Raw genomic sequence first — 14,990 nt, 5'->3', positions numbered from 1 at the left:
TGGGTAATAGCCATCTGGAACATAATCGGGAGATGGTGTCAGGGCTTTCTGGGGGTGATCCCCCGGCCATATTTAAAAAAAAAATTGTGTCACACCTGCACTAAGGGAACCAGGGTATCCCTGGAGGTTGTCGTACGGTGGATCCGATACTTTTACAAAAAAAAATATATATATATATATATATGCAATAAATGGGCACTCCTGCATTATTTGTTTTTGAGGTTTTTCAGTCGGCTTAAATTGGCAAATCTTCTAGTGTTTAATGTATGGTATATGCCAATGCTACACAGGGAAGGAAGAGTAGAGGCCCCACGGTTTTATAAATGCAATCATTTATTGAAGCCAAATAAAGTGTCCAGCGTTTTCGGCGGTCACAGCAGCCTTTGCGTGGCCTGCCACTCCTTGACAATGGCTGCTGCGACAGCCGAAACGACTCCCCGGAGGAGCAGGGACTCCTTTTCCTATACAGGCATACCCCGCTTTAAGTACACTCACTTTAAGTACACTCGCGAGTAAGTACATGTCGCCCAATAGGCAAACGGCAGCTCACGAATGTGCCTGTCAGCACGTCCTGAACAGCAATACCGGCTCCCTACCTGTACCGAAGCTGTGCGCAAGCGGGGAGACTATAGAGCCTGTTACACATGCGTTGTTTACATCAGTTATGACGATTGCAGTGCAGTACAGTACATGCATCAATAAGTGGGGAAAAGGTAGTGTTTCACTTTAAGTACATTTTTGCTTTACATACATGCTCTGGTCCCATTGCGTACGTTAATGCGGGGTATGCCTGTATGTTACTTTTATGTCTGAAGCCCTTTCTTCCCATAATCTGTATTATTTGTTATTTACATGATTGTCTCGTGGGCTGTGAAGCGCTATGTACATTAATAGCGCTATATAAATAAGGACATGCATACATAAGATGAATAAGAAGCGAAAAGTGCTGGACTATGCTCATTGGCATTGCGCTGGTAGATATGATCCGCCACGCTTGTTTTTTCTTTGGCCTGTTCTTACCCGTCTTTGCTTTCTCGCTCCTTTCCAGCCACCCCGGTTCCCTCACACTTGCCGCAGCCGTGCACGGTACAGCAGCTCGTGGAGCGATACCTGGATATTAGCTGTGTCCCCCGGCGCTCTTTCTTTGAGCTCCTCTCCCGCCTCTCTCCAGACGAGCTAGAAAGGGAGAAGCTGAAGGAGTTTAGCTCTGCCGGCGGCCAGGAGGAGCTCTACTCCTACTGCAATCGGCCACGACGGACCACGCTGGAGGTGATGATGTTTATAGGTTGCTTTAAGGGCTGAGACTTATGAACAAATGGCCACAGGAACAATGAAATGGACACACATGTAGGGATGCTAAAAGCCATATGTAGGAGCAAGTTAAAATCCCTGCGCACTAAAGATGAACCCTTCCAATATTTCCAATTGATCTAACCCATTCCAGTTAAAAAGTCTATGTTTTTACGTCCCTTCTGGCAATGAGGAGGTTCAACATCAAGTAAGACACGGGTATAATTCTGCTGCCTGTGTTTTTTCTTCAGGTACTTTTTGACTTTCCGCACACAACCTGCTGCATCGGAGCCAATTACCTGTTCGATCTCTTTCCTCGTGTCCGTCCACGGGCGTTTTCCATCGCTTCATCTCTTCGGGTGAGGACCAAGCGGAAGTAATGGGAAGCGTGCCAATCTGTAACCTATGCCCCTGGCACCGGTTTGTTTATGGTTCACGAGTTTGTTCTGAATATCTACTTTGCAAAAGAAAGCCGTGCGCGTGCTTTTCCCCTCGACGAAAAATTCTACGCTGCATTCCTCAAACCAGAAATATGGGAGGATATTTAGAACACAAGAGGAGTTACTGACTCGGTGCCAGGAATGCAGCAGCACGAGTCCCCACCGTACCTCTGGCATTTCTGGGTCACGATATCACTCCAGGAGTGATCACATGACTGGTGCACGGAGTGGGGGCCGACGGAGCAGCCAACCCAATCACCACCTACAGAACGTGCAAGTGCTCATGGTGTACCAGGTACATCGTAAGAACCCATACCCTACCAGGTACGTCGTAAGGACACATACCAGGTACATCGTAAGAACCCATACCCTACCAGGTACGTCGTAAGGACACATACCAGGTACATCGTAAGAACCCATACCCTACCAGGTACGTCGTAAGGACACATACCAGGTACGTCGTACCAGGCACGTCATACGTGCCTATACCGTACCAGGTTCTTACGATGTACATGGCACACCATGAACACTTGCTCGTTTTCTAGGTTGTGATTGGGTTGGCCGCTCCATATCGTGCCGGGTACGTCGTACGAGGAGATCAGACCCCTTTCAAGTCTCCACTCGCCCTGCTTACAAACAAAATGATTTAAACATAGATGTGTCAAATTTTGGTAGAAAAAAGGGTATCAATCACCCAGATGTAACCACTTCAGCATGCCACTGCTATTGGTACATTTTGGCCAGAGGGAGGGCATGCCCCTTTTGATTAAATCTGCTTCAATCCACATAAAAAAAAATCAGTTTGGGTCAATGTTTCAGTGCTAATTGCAACTGAAAACTCCAATCCCCTAAAAATATATGTATATATTTTTAATGTTACCTAATCCTGGGCATCCCCTGGCACAGATCTGCGGCCTCTGGAGACACCTCGTTCCCGTCATATTTGTACGTTTCCGTGCAGTTTTTTTTTCTACCTAAAAATACTATAAATAGGGGGCGCGGGAATTACTACTAGAAAGCGGTGATGTCCTCTTCTCATGACTTTGCCGCTTTCTGTTAGCCACAGGAGCACGTCTGGCCTCGGTGACTGCTCTGTGTCCACTGGACAAATATTCTTGGCCGGCGGTAAAAGTAGAAAACAAATCTCGCGAACTGGGAGGGCCCTCGGATATTGGGGGACAGCAGATCCGTTCCAAAGGACCGACCCCCTGGTTCAGGTTGCATGAAAAAATAGCGAAAGACACGCAGGCGGGTGCGGATTAGTACGTCAACAAGATCTTTGCAACACTTTCCTGTTTGTGATCATTTGTTGCCAATGTTCCCAGTAGTTTGAGCTGCAAACTGTAACAATAGATAATGTTACCATAGCAATAGAAGAATACAATGTAGTGGAGGGATTGATTGAAACTGAAAGGCAGCCATTTGGTGAACCCTGGGAAGCAGGATTTTGCTGATCGATCACGGGTGAACAAATCGATCGGCAGCTTAGGTAATTAATTTTCAATAAAGGCAATCAAAGGCGGCATATATGAAAACAACTTAAGCTGCTTGAATTGCCTCTTTAAATTGCATCACAACCTACAGCGCGTGTGCTGTCATACTTTTATCTAACAGGCTCACCCCAACAAGCTCCAGATCCTGATGGCTGTGGTGCAGTACAAAACCAGCCTGCACGAGCCTCGCCGCGGTGTCTGCTCCTCGTGGCTGGCCTCCCTCAGCCCCCAAGAAGGTGAGTTGTGTATTGCAGACCTTGCTCAAGGGACTTTGGGTAGGAGTGAATAAGAATACCACTGGTGAGCACATTCATGTCTCAGGCAGGCAACCCTGCCCTTCCGCATTCTCTCTTGGCATACAGTGCTTCCACTGCAGCCAGGGATTCTGGGAAATTATAAGCAAATGAGCACACCGGGACACTTTTTGCTGCGTATCTATTTTAACAAGGACCCCTACAAGTGTATGCCTGCCGTATTACACATCTTTCCAGCATTGGCTGGGTTAAAGAAGTGCAGAGACAGGAACCTTACTCACAGACAGTTGTTTGGGATAGAAATGTGGTGCTCGGTGCCCGTGCAGGATGCATCAGCAGCAGAAGATGTACAGAGTCCGGCTACTGACATCGTAAAATAGAACTGTCTCATTAGTCAGAGGATGCCGCTGAGACTGTGGGTAACTGTGCACGGTGAGCAAGGTAATCCCAGGCCACAGACAAAGCTCAGTGCACATCCAGAAAAACTTATATACGGTACAGTGCCTAAATATACTTGTATAAATAACTAATAAATAAAATGGTCTTTTAGTTTAACATTTTGGCCAAATTGTTGTAAGCCCTTGGTTTTAACTATATATATTGCCATGCTCAGTAGCACTCCTCTGTGAAACTTATATGCTTATATACAGTGGTTGACAAATCACCAAAAAATCTACTCGCCACACAAAAAAATCTACTCGCCACCTAGTACCAAACGTGTTCTGCTTGGGCCAATATTTACTCGCCCGGGGGTTAAATCCACTCGCCCGGGGCGAGCAAATGTATAGGTTTGTCGAACACTGCTTATATATATATATATATATATATATATGTTGTGGGTATTTTGGGGGTTCAATATGAGCTTGTAGGTGTTCTGTATGTTTTATAATTCTTGTTCAGCTAGTCTTAGCTGATTGGAGGGTGGCAACCTCCTACCTAATTGAAGCTCACTCCCTCCCTCCCACATTTAAATGGTTAAAAGCTCACTCCATGGCATCTCCCACTCTCAGGGGAACTTGCCTGCATGCAGTGAGATTGTGACAAATCTATTACAGAGTGCTTTTCCTGGTAATGTACAGGTTAATAAAAGCTTCAATCAGACTTAGAACTTTTGCAACTAATATTGACAGATTTATTATAAATCATTCTTCCTGGCAATGCACAGGTTATTAAGAATCTATATTAGTGTAGGGATCCTTGAAACGTGGTCTGCCGTGCAGTTGGCTCAAGGGCTTACAACAATTTGGCCAAAATGTTAAACTAAAAGACCATTTTATTTATTAGTTATTTATACATGTATATTTAGGCACTGTACCGTATATAAGTTTTTCTGGATGTGCACTGAGCTTTGTCTGTGTTTTATGTTATGTCTTTGGTTTTAAATATATATATCGCCATGCTCAGTAGCACTCCTCTGTGAAACTTATATGCTTATATATATTTTGGGGGTTCAATATGTGCTTGTAGGTGTTCTGTATGTTTGACTATTTATGTCATCAAAATCCGTTCTAATGGGTTTGTATAGGTCAGGGGCGGCCAACTCCAGTCCTCATAAGCCATCAACAGGTCAGGTTTTAAGGGTATCTCTGATTCAGCACAGGTGGCTCAGTCAGGATGACTATTTACCAAGTGATAATTAAGTCGGTTCTATCTGTTTTGTGTGTGTGTGTGTGTTTGTGTGTGTGTGTGTGTGTGTGTGTGTGTGTGTGTGTGTGTGTGTGTGTGTGTGTGCGTGTGTGTGTGCGTGTGTGTGCTGAACAATAGATTTATTTAAGGGTGTCATAAAACCAGTGTACTATACAATAGTTACATAGTAGATGAGGTTGAAAAAAAAGACATGTCCATCATTAATTCTTACATCGTAACCATTCTTCATGCAGGTAAAGTGCATGTCCCGCTTTGGGTGAAGAAAGGCAGCATGAAGTTCCCATCAGACCCAGACACTCCTTTGATATTGGTGGGCCCCGGGACGGGGGTGGCACCGTTCCGTGCGGCTATACAGGAGAGGGCAGCACAGGGCTATACAGGTGTGATATCCCATTGTTACTTATCGGATGTCGAACTGGACTCGCAGGGTTCTAGCAATGACTTAGAGTCACTGGTAGCTGACCAACTCCAATATTTTGTAAAGAATGAAACAATCTGATGGTCTTCCTTAGGCTGAGGCTATACTAGGCGCGCGTGCGCGGCATCACGAGTACCTGCCGCAGAGGCGATGTGTGGCCATGGGAGAGACGCGACGGGGAGGCAAATTATTTTGTCTGCTCTGGGTTCGCGAGCGCTGTCGCTCTTCACCGCGCGCGCTCTTTGGCCTTCCTCATAGAGGCACGGTCGCGCTAAGTATGGCCGCGGGCTTAGACACCGTAACATGCTTAAAACACGTGCGGCTGCTTTTTGTTTCTTTGGAAATTAAGCACAAAACATGATTTTCGGGGCCTCTGAATGTGAACGTTTTAGTTAATGAAGTGTTCTATTGAACCTTGTCCCGCTCTGTCCTTATTAGATTGCCAGGAAGGGTGTGGGAATGGGGTGAAGGGGAGTTTTACCGGTTCAAATGCTTAATTGCAAAAGGGGAATAGCCAGAGGAAATTGAGCGCGTCCTAAGGCTCAACTAACCACATATGCAAATAAACTCTTAAAAATATGTATAGGTGTTGGATTTTGGTAAGAAAGGTGTCGGTCACCCAAGATTTAAAGCACTAATGATGTCACAGCCATTAGTACACACAGGTAATAAAAGGAACAGCCCTTTTAAGGTTCACTCTCCAATGGGTTTAATTTTAGAAGAGTTGTGCTGGATTTAGCTTGCAAAGAGTCAGGTATTTAGATGTTTCGGAAGGTAGGCATTTAAATACTGGTACTATACATCCAACTCTGGGAATTTCATTAGGTGTCAGTGATCTGTTCGAATGTGATCATACTGACATAATAATCAATTGAAATCCTGTTCATGTGATGAAAAGAACTTCTGCAGAACGGTATTAAAGTCTCACACAGAACCAAAGCGCACTTATACCAGCGATACATGTCCAATATGTTAACCTCTGACAGGGCTGGCCCACTCCAGTTCTCAAGGGCAACAGACACGTCAGATTTTCAGGATATCCCTGCTTCAGCACTGATAGAGCCACTGACTGAGCCACCTGTGCTGAAGCTGGGATATCATTAAAACCTGACCTGTTGGTCTCCCTTGAGGCCTGGAGTTGGCCACCCCTGCTCTGTGATGACTATATGCTGTGCCGAGGGGCATTCTTTTTGCTGACTTGTTAGCTGCTCTCAGAGAGCTGTGGGTGTGATTTGAACGTTAAAGGATCTGTTTAGGGCAGGGGGGAGGGATCCCGTGCTCACATGGAATGTCTAATGGCGCTGTGTGCAACTCAACGCTCTGGCAATCAAGGGGGTTGAAGCTAAAGCCCCCTATTCAGACAGACAGACGTACTGGAACAAGATCTGCAATCTTGCCTTCACCACTGAAGCTCTCCCTGCTATCTGCTGTCCCTGTAAATGAACTGCAAATACTGTACCCTAAGAGCAGCAATTTCCTGCTAACTGTTTCTCCTTCATGTGCGGAATTTCCATTCCTTCTTGCTTATTTCTAAAGGTCTTTAAAGCTGCAGTTCAGTAAATATGAATGACTGTGTGTGTGTCTGCATGTGTGTTTTTTTTTAATAAATCAGTTCTGTAGTAAGAAAAAATACTTTTAGCATTTTCTGTTTTAAAAAAAACAACTTTGAAAGACCAATTTTCTTGTATTCTATTTTAACAGCCATTTGCTAAGGCACTGCCCCTTCATGTCCTGTCACAAGCCCTGGCACACCCCTTTGGCAGCCCTGCCCTCCCTCTAGCACATGTCAGTGCAGGAGTGCTCATGAATATTCATGAGCTTCCACTGACAGACAAGCAGAATATAAACAGATCCCTTCACTAATTATGTCACCAAATTTCGCCTATCAATACATGGAGAACGAATTGACCTGCAGCTAATACAGTTCTTTAGGTAATTAGAGATTGCCCACATAAAACTATTGAAGTAAAAAATTAATTAAAAAAAAAAAAAAGACTGAACTGCAGCTTTAAGTTTTTTAGTTTGGGGCATCAGTTCAGTGTGTGCCATTTCCCGGTGGGATCTCTTGTTGAATGCATTGCTCTTGTAAGATTTTGGATCTTCTCTTTCAGGCAGCTGTTTATTTTTCGGATGCCGAGGAAAATCCAAGGATTTCTACTTCCAGCCGGAATGGGAAGATTTGGCAGAGCGAGGATTCCTGACGATCTTTACAGCCTTTTCTCGGGATCAGGTCAGCGAATGGCCACGCGTGAGGCTGAAGCACGTCTCGTGCTGGCACGTGGCTGAATGACTAAACCCTACCTGATATAATGAAATGAATGTCCCATATTATTGCGTGGCTGATTGTAAGTGGTCTCCAATGGGACTTTTCCTCAGAGCCATAACCCTTTCAGTGCCAGCGGCCCACTGCAGCGCAACGACGCCAAAGGGAATCAAATTCTCGAAATGTCCGCACAATCCTTGTGTTATTAATACAGATTGTATATTTGTCAGGCCCACCACAACCAATGATCCGGCACTCGCATACTAGCCCAGTGTCTGAATTCAATAGTAGCCGGGGCGCTATCAGGGATTAATATACACAAATGAACACCAACAAACCGCAAAAGAGAGCGCTCAAAAACCGCATCCCATCCACGAGCGCGCACATTCATGGCAACGCAACGTCATTTGCTGCCGGGTTACCATGGCGTCGCATCGCCGAAGACCATGTAGGGGAAGTTACAGAGGCCTTGCGCGGTCCCCCGGAGTTTAATTGAAATGCCTTGGAGAGCCCGAGGCCTCTGCAACTGCCTCGCCCCCCCCTTGAAAAATCCCGCGCCCCCAAGTTTGCTCACCCCTGCCTTAGGGTATACCGTGTCTAGAGAAAATATCCAGCGAAATTCTAACTGCAATCATTTCTGCTCACGATTTCCTCCTCTTATCCCTACATTGATTGTATCAGTCCCCAATGCTGATAAAACGGGTGACTTGCCATTGTTTGCGTTTAGTAAATGTCTGCAAACCGATGTTCATTTCTTGCCCTTATTAAGATCACATTGGGTATCGTTAATGTAACAGACATACTCTGACACTCTCAAGTAGTGGGTGTGTCATCATGCTTATGTTAATCATATCACGCGTGCATGTCGGGCAACACATTAAATTGTTGTTGCGCAGTTTATATACTGTCGTATATCAAAGTCACAACTGTGGGAGCGGTTATTACATCTCTGGTGGCTACATATAGCTACTGTACATCCGTTACACATTGCACATGTATGAGGCCGCTACAATCGCTCTCGGGTGCAATTTTGATACATAATGACTTAATAGCCTGGACTCGTGGTTACATGTCCGACCCCACAGGTGTCCCTACTGCCATCTACTGCTCGTATTCCCTCACCTGCTGTCTCTGTAAATCATACCACTGAGATTGCATTTTAATTTCTTGTAATGCACTGTGGGCGCTATATAAATAAAGATATACATAGAAAGAGAGAATTGATTTTTATTCTGCTACTCTAACTTGGATTGTTTTGTTTTCACGGCAGGAGAATACAGTTTATGTGCAGCACAGAATAAAGGAAAACCGATCGTTCCTGTGGGATTTAATCATTAAGAAACACGCATATTTCTACATCGCTGGGTAAGAATTCACTGTCCCGTTTCTGGCGTGTTATTGTATGCGCTGCACTACCTTTATTGGCAGACGTGAATAGGGTAAGGCAGGGGTGCGCAAACTGGGCGCACGGCGGTTACAGAGGCCCCACGCTCTTCCCCCAAAGCATTTAAATGAAATGCCGGGGGGACCGCGCGAGGCCTCTGTAAGTTCCCTTACTTTTGTCTCCGGTGGTTTCCGGCGATGCTGTGTCAAATGACATCAGAATGCTTGAGACAGGGTAAGGGGGAGGGGCGCAAGCAGGGGATAGAGCAGGCAGGAGGGGGCAGGGGATAGAGCAGGCAGGAGGTTGCAGGGGATAGAGCAGGCAGGAGGGTGCAGGGGATAGAGCAGGCAGGAGGGTGCAGGGGGAGATGATAAAACATAAGATAATTCACAGTATTAGTGCTTGAAACGGTGTTATTGCAAGGAAGTTGATGGGGGAGGGGGGGGAGGAAAGGGAAAGGAAGGGATTGTGGTAAATGACACTAAATTAAACAGTTAATGAAACATAAAATGTAAGTTTCAACGACTCACACGGGCTTGTGTGAGACTTCACCCTCAGCGAAGGATGTGGTGGGTGAATGAAACTCCTAAAGCGGAGAAATAATGGTAAAAACTCACACGGCCATATGTGAGTTCGTTCCCTCAGTGGGTGTTGTCAGCAGTCACCGTTTCAAGCACCCTCAGTGGGTGTTGTCAGCAGTCACCGTTTCAAGCACTAATACTGTGAATTATCTTATGTTTTATCATCTCTTGAGTTCCACGAGTTTGCGCTGACCACCACCATACTCCAATTGCCACCATAAGAAGATCTTGGGATTTGTCTTCTTCAAGGTCAAGCTGCAGCAAAACCAACAAGGACCAGTATACAATTTTTATTAACTTTTATTGTTTGGCACAGTTTTTTATGTCCATAGGCGTCTAACAACTACAAGCCACATATTACAGGGAGCGCCCCAGTTCCACACTCTGCGAGGAGGGTGCAGGGGAAAATGTTTGTGCACCCCTGGGGTAATGAGTGTGTTCAGGAGCTGATGAGAACCAGAACATGCTAGTGGTGTGAAGATGTCCCGGGATCCTTTTTCCCCCCTTTATATCATTCTTAAAATGGTGATCATTGGCACTATAACCAAGTGAGGGAAGCCAGGTCATTGAATGAAACCCTTTGCACTGCCATACGCCAGCAAAAGTTTTAAAGGGCAATCCCTCCTAGGACCAAAGTGTACGAAGACCAGTGACCTCTTTAAGGGGTTACATCTGGGTGATCGTTGCCTTTATTACACAAATACAACACCTATCAGTAATATGGTTGTAAACATGGTGGGTAGGGGGGTTTCATGTTCTCTGGCTGCTTCCTTTTGCCGGTCAGTGTGTGTCCAGCAAGTGTTTGCACAGGCAGAATCCTCTCTCCCTCTCTTTATTGGCTCCATTGGATAAGGACAGGGCGGGGAAGAGTAAAGAAAACACTTGATTGCCGAACACTTTCCATATCGGAGGCCGCAAAGAAATTCAGCTCGCAATTCATTTCCAAAGTGACAAAGGCAGCCAAATCTTTGCAATCAGAGGCAATCCAAGCGGGGGATTTTCTAACTTTAGAGAACACCCCCTCCCCCCATAAGATTGAAGCAGGGGATCTCTGGAGCTGAACCCTGTTCATTTCTGCTCTGGGAACCCCCTGCTTCTGGAGATAATTACCTCCGTAGGGGGCGCTGGTAGCTGCTCGGCTAGGGACGAGCACGTAATGGTACCTTTTCAAAGCTCCTACGGGCCAATAGGAAGCCGTGACATCATCCGGTGCGGCTTCCCATTGGCCCACGTGCCGCGGGAGCTTTGAAAAGCAGAGAGATACCGGCGCCCCCTTTGGAGGTAAGTTTCTCTGGAAGCAGGGGGTCCCCAGAGCTAAAATAAATGTGGTTCAACTTCGGAGACCCCCTTCTTGAAACCTATGTTAGAAAAAGGTTGGCTTGTGACACTTGGCATTTTAGTAGGTGCCTCTCAATATTAATGCACTCTTCTGGGCAGAGAAATACTAACTGTTAGAGAGTGACTGGAGGACAGCTTACTGGGAGCCCAGTCACCTTCTGGGCTGCAGATCAGACATGAGTAGTGCTGTATATGCAGCAATCAAGCAGTTGTTCACCCGTATTTTTGCCCTTTTTTGTCTGATAGAAATGCTAAGTCAATGCCCTCCGAGGTGATGGATGCGTTGAAATCCGTGTTCGAGTCGGAGGGAGCGATGTCTGCCACTGAGGCTGAGCAATATCTAGCCATGCTGGAGAAGGCTCGTCGCTTCCAGTCGGAAACCTGGTCGTAACCCACTGTAATGCCCGAGATCCTTCCATCTTCCCCCACTAAAGCTTACAGTACAGCACTGAGCAAAGACGTACTGCTCAGGGGGCATCTTCACATGGTAACAAACATCTCATCAGACGTGAAGAAGAGACCTGGGAGACTTGTGCTCTATAATTAAATCTCCAAAGGACACTGTCGGTCTCTAACATGGCATCAGAAGCTACGAAGAACTTCCACCTCTGCAGGACCAATATGGGTAGTAGAACTTAAACATTGAAGAGCCAATCATTAAAAAAGCAACCCCCTCAAAAAAAAACCCATGCAAGTAGTAACACACAGGCCATAACACACAGGCCGCCTGTCATGGGGTTTCTAATGTTTTGGTTTTTTTAATCTCAATTTTTCTTGGGTTTTTAAAGTCCTAGGTGGATTCTGGTGTTCAGACGGATTGAGAACATGGAAAAATCACTCAAAAAATAACACTTGAAGCATATGGTTGTAAGTTTAAGAGCTCCCTTCAATAACAGATGAAGGCTAAGGCTTGTAAATAGAATATAACGCCTGTCTGGAACCTTCAAATGTAAAAGATATCTTTTCATTACCATACACAGCGACCAGGAACAAAGAGCGTCTACATTTCTTCAAAAAGTGCACATGTATACCGCAGCCTTATATCCAATAATCCAAAAGTCTTGAGTTTTTCACCTGTTTATTCTTTCCATGGCATCAGCCATTGTAACCACCATAGGAGACAAATCTCCAGCGGCTGATTCCGCCGGAATTCAACAGAATAAAGAGAGGGTGGGATTATTAAAATAAATACAAAACAGCAGAAGGACTTTGCAATGGTAAAAAATGGACATTTCTTTTTTTTTTTTACGGTGAGTACAGCAGGTTGCTGCTTTAAGACGACACACTCGCCATATATCAAGCTATGATGCTATATAAATGGAGAGATACATACTGATATGGAATAATTAAAGGAACCTGGCCAGTGATGGCATACATGCTACAAAATGAAATAGCAAACACATTATAATGTCACACAACCCGTTTTCAGAATAGTTCTGAGCCCTGTGCCACTCACCCAGGGACACCGCATGGCAATATCACTGCTGGCATTATTTATTTTATCTATGAAGTGCCCCAGTGATTTGTTTTTGTGTGTTTCCATAGCTGGAGAGGAATGAGTCAGAATAGCCAAACGGAATTCCATTTTGTAACCATTCTTCGATAGAAGAACTGGATTGAACTTAGGAATTCCTGCCTCGGTGAGACATGCAATGACAAAGAAAGGGATAATAATATGGGCATTAATTAAAGGTTTGAATAGAGCTGCATGTCCCATGGACTGTCTGCTCCTGTTAATTACATTGCACAAACAGGGAGCAGCATGCATATTTTCTCCCACTTTTAAACTAAGTTAATGTGTGTATACTAAATGTTTGCAAAATGTACCTTAAATGACATCACAAAACTCTTGTGGCACTACTTTTTACGATCAGCCCTCTTCGAATAACTAGTTGAAAAGCCCCCCTCTGTATCCTCATATTCTACACCTCTTACTAACTCTCCTCCTGCCTTCCTCAACTCTTTTTCCGCTATCACAGAGGAGGATGTTTCGCCACTGTTCTCTTCTCCACCACTTACTCTCTTGACCCCACTCCCATCTCCTCAAACCTCTTGCTCCTCACTCAAATCCCTAGGCTCACATGTATTTTGAACTCCTCCCTCTACTCTTGTACCTTTCCCTCATTCAAACATGCAACAGTTACCAGTTACTCAAAAACCGCACTCTTGACCCTACTTGTCTCCATATCGTCCTGTCTCCCTTCTGCCTTTTGCCTCTAAGCTCCTTGAACGCCTTGAATTCTCTCACTTGCTCAATTTTCTCACCTCCTAGATCCTCTACAATCTGGCTTCCGCACTGCTCACTCCACAGAAACAGCCCTCACTAAAATAATTAATGACCTCCATGCTGCCAAAGACAAAGGTCATTACACTCTGCTCATATTGCTCGACCTCTCTGCAGCCTTTGATATTGTGAACTGCTTCTCCTTCACAGTCTCCATACCCTGGGGAAAAGGACCTTCCTGATTGGACCAATGTAAATATACATAAGGGACAGCATGAAGCGGAGGGCACAAATGGGCACATGCATGTATTTTCTACAGTCCTTAGATTGGGGCTAATAAATTCATATGCTTGAGCCCTCCTCTTCATGTTGTCACCCAAATGTAATAAGCAATCCTGGAAGGTATCTTATGGAGTAGCACCGCTAAGTAATTATGACCCTTAACCTTTTGGGGATGTCTGTTTCACAGGTGAGATCACATCACCTGACTACGCACATAGCAATCATGCAGTCTTTCCCCAACATCCAGAACAGAGGAGAAAGTACCCACCATTTTTTTCAGATCCTGTTTATAGCAAGCAGGGGGGGGGGGGGGAGGAATGTATGTGCTAAAGTGTGTTAGTGCCGATTGGGCACTAACGCATTGAAACTCCTATTGTTTTAAATGAGAGTTTCCGTGTGCTAGTGCCTGATTGGCCGGGGTGGCTTGATGGTGGTACCATCAGTGTGACTGCACCAGACTTTGCGCTTACCAAGGCCCCAAGACTTCACCTGTGGAGTGGGTGCAGCAACGGAGAGAGTCCACCAAGGCGGCGATCACTGAAGCCGGGCCCGAGAGGAACCTGACTGGATGTCACATGGTCCTTGTGATGTACGGTGGACATCCATAAGACACATTCATGTTATTCCTATAATTTAACATTTGTACATACAAGAATTACTTTGCAATGTGATAATAAACAAGATGTTAACATAGGATGTTTTAACTATAGTTATAAAGAGCAGCTAGTTAATTACACCATCCACAACTTTCTCTCCCAAGCGCGCCACTCCAAACTCTCCCCCATCCTCATCGACCTCTCTTCAACCTTTGACATCGTCGAGCACCTCACTCATCTCCAAACTCGGCATCACTGACACTGCCCTCTCATGGCTCTCATCCTGTCTCCCACCGCTCCTACTCTTTTCACCTTCAATAATTCATCCTCCGCCCACCAGCCACCAAGTGGGTGTGCCCCAAGGCTCTGTCCTTGGTCCTCTCTTTTCCCTCTACACTGCCCCCATCTCCCATGTTCACCTGTCTCTACTACTGTAACAGCCTTCTCCTCGGTCTCCCCCTCTACTCCTTCATACTTCTCCAACAAATCCAAAACGCTGCAGCCCGTACACGTCTCAATCTCCCCTGCTCTGCCCACACCCACCCCTTTCCCAACTTAACTGGCTACCCATCCAACAGCGTTCCCTCTTCAAATTCCTCGCCCTGGTCTACAAATCTCTCCATGGTCTTGCCCCTCCTTACCTTTCAGCACTCCTCTCTCACTATGCCCCTTCCTGTTCTCGTCACACCTTGACTTCCACAACCCTCACTCCCCCCCTCTTCCCCAGCGTCCTCTCGATTCCGATCATTTGCCTTACTCGCCCCCCTCCACAGGAACAAG

The 14,990-nt window shown here is 45.6% G+C and overlaps 1 protein-coding gene across 3 annotated transcripts in view; it reads left to right on the top strand.

Moving 5' to 3' along the window:
• The window catches only part of NDOR1 (NADPH dependent diflavin oxidoreductase 1), a 35,533-nt gene extending 22,579 nt beyond the window's left edge, over positions 1-12,954 (top strand). For all 3 annotated transcript variants that reach the window (XM_075579274.1, XM_075579273.1, XM_075579275.1), the window contains 7 exons: positions 1,049-1,269; positions 1,542-1,649; positions 3,345-3,459; positions 5,358-5,504; positions 7,654-7,772; positions 9,076-9,170; positions 11,355-12,954. In XM_075579274.1, the coding sequence (XP_075435389.1) occupies positions 1,049-1,269; positions 1,542-1,649; positions 3,345-3,459; positions 5,358-5,504; positions 7,654-7,772; positions 9,076-9,170; positions 11,355-11,499 (950 nt within the window). In that variant the 3' untranslated portion in view covers positions 11,500-12,954. The remainder of the gene's footprint in view (positions 1-1,048; positions 1,270-1,541; positions 1,650-3,344; positions 3,460-5,357; positions 5,505-7,653; positions 7,773-9,075; positions 9,171-11,354) is intronic.
• Positions 12,955-14,990: the final 2,036 nt, after the last annotated feature.

Source organism: Ascaphus truei, chromosome 21 (assembly GCF_040206685.1).
Source record: "Ascaphus truei isolate aAscTru1 chromosome 21, aAscTru1.hap1, whole genome shotgun sequence".
In the NCBI taxonomy this organism is placed as follows: domain Eukaryota; kingdom Metazoa; phylum Chordata; class Amphibia; order Anura; family Ascaphidae; genus Ascaphus; species Ascaphus truei.
This window is presented reverse-complemented; position numbering and strand designations above follow the sequence as displayed.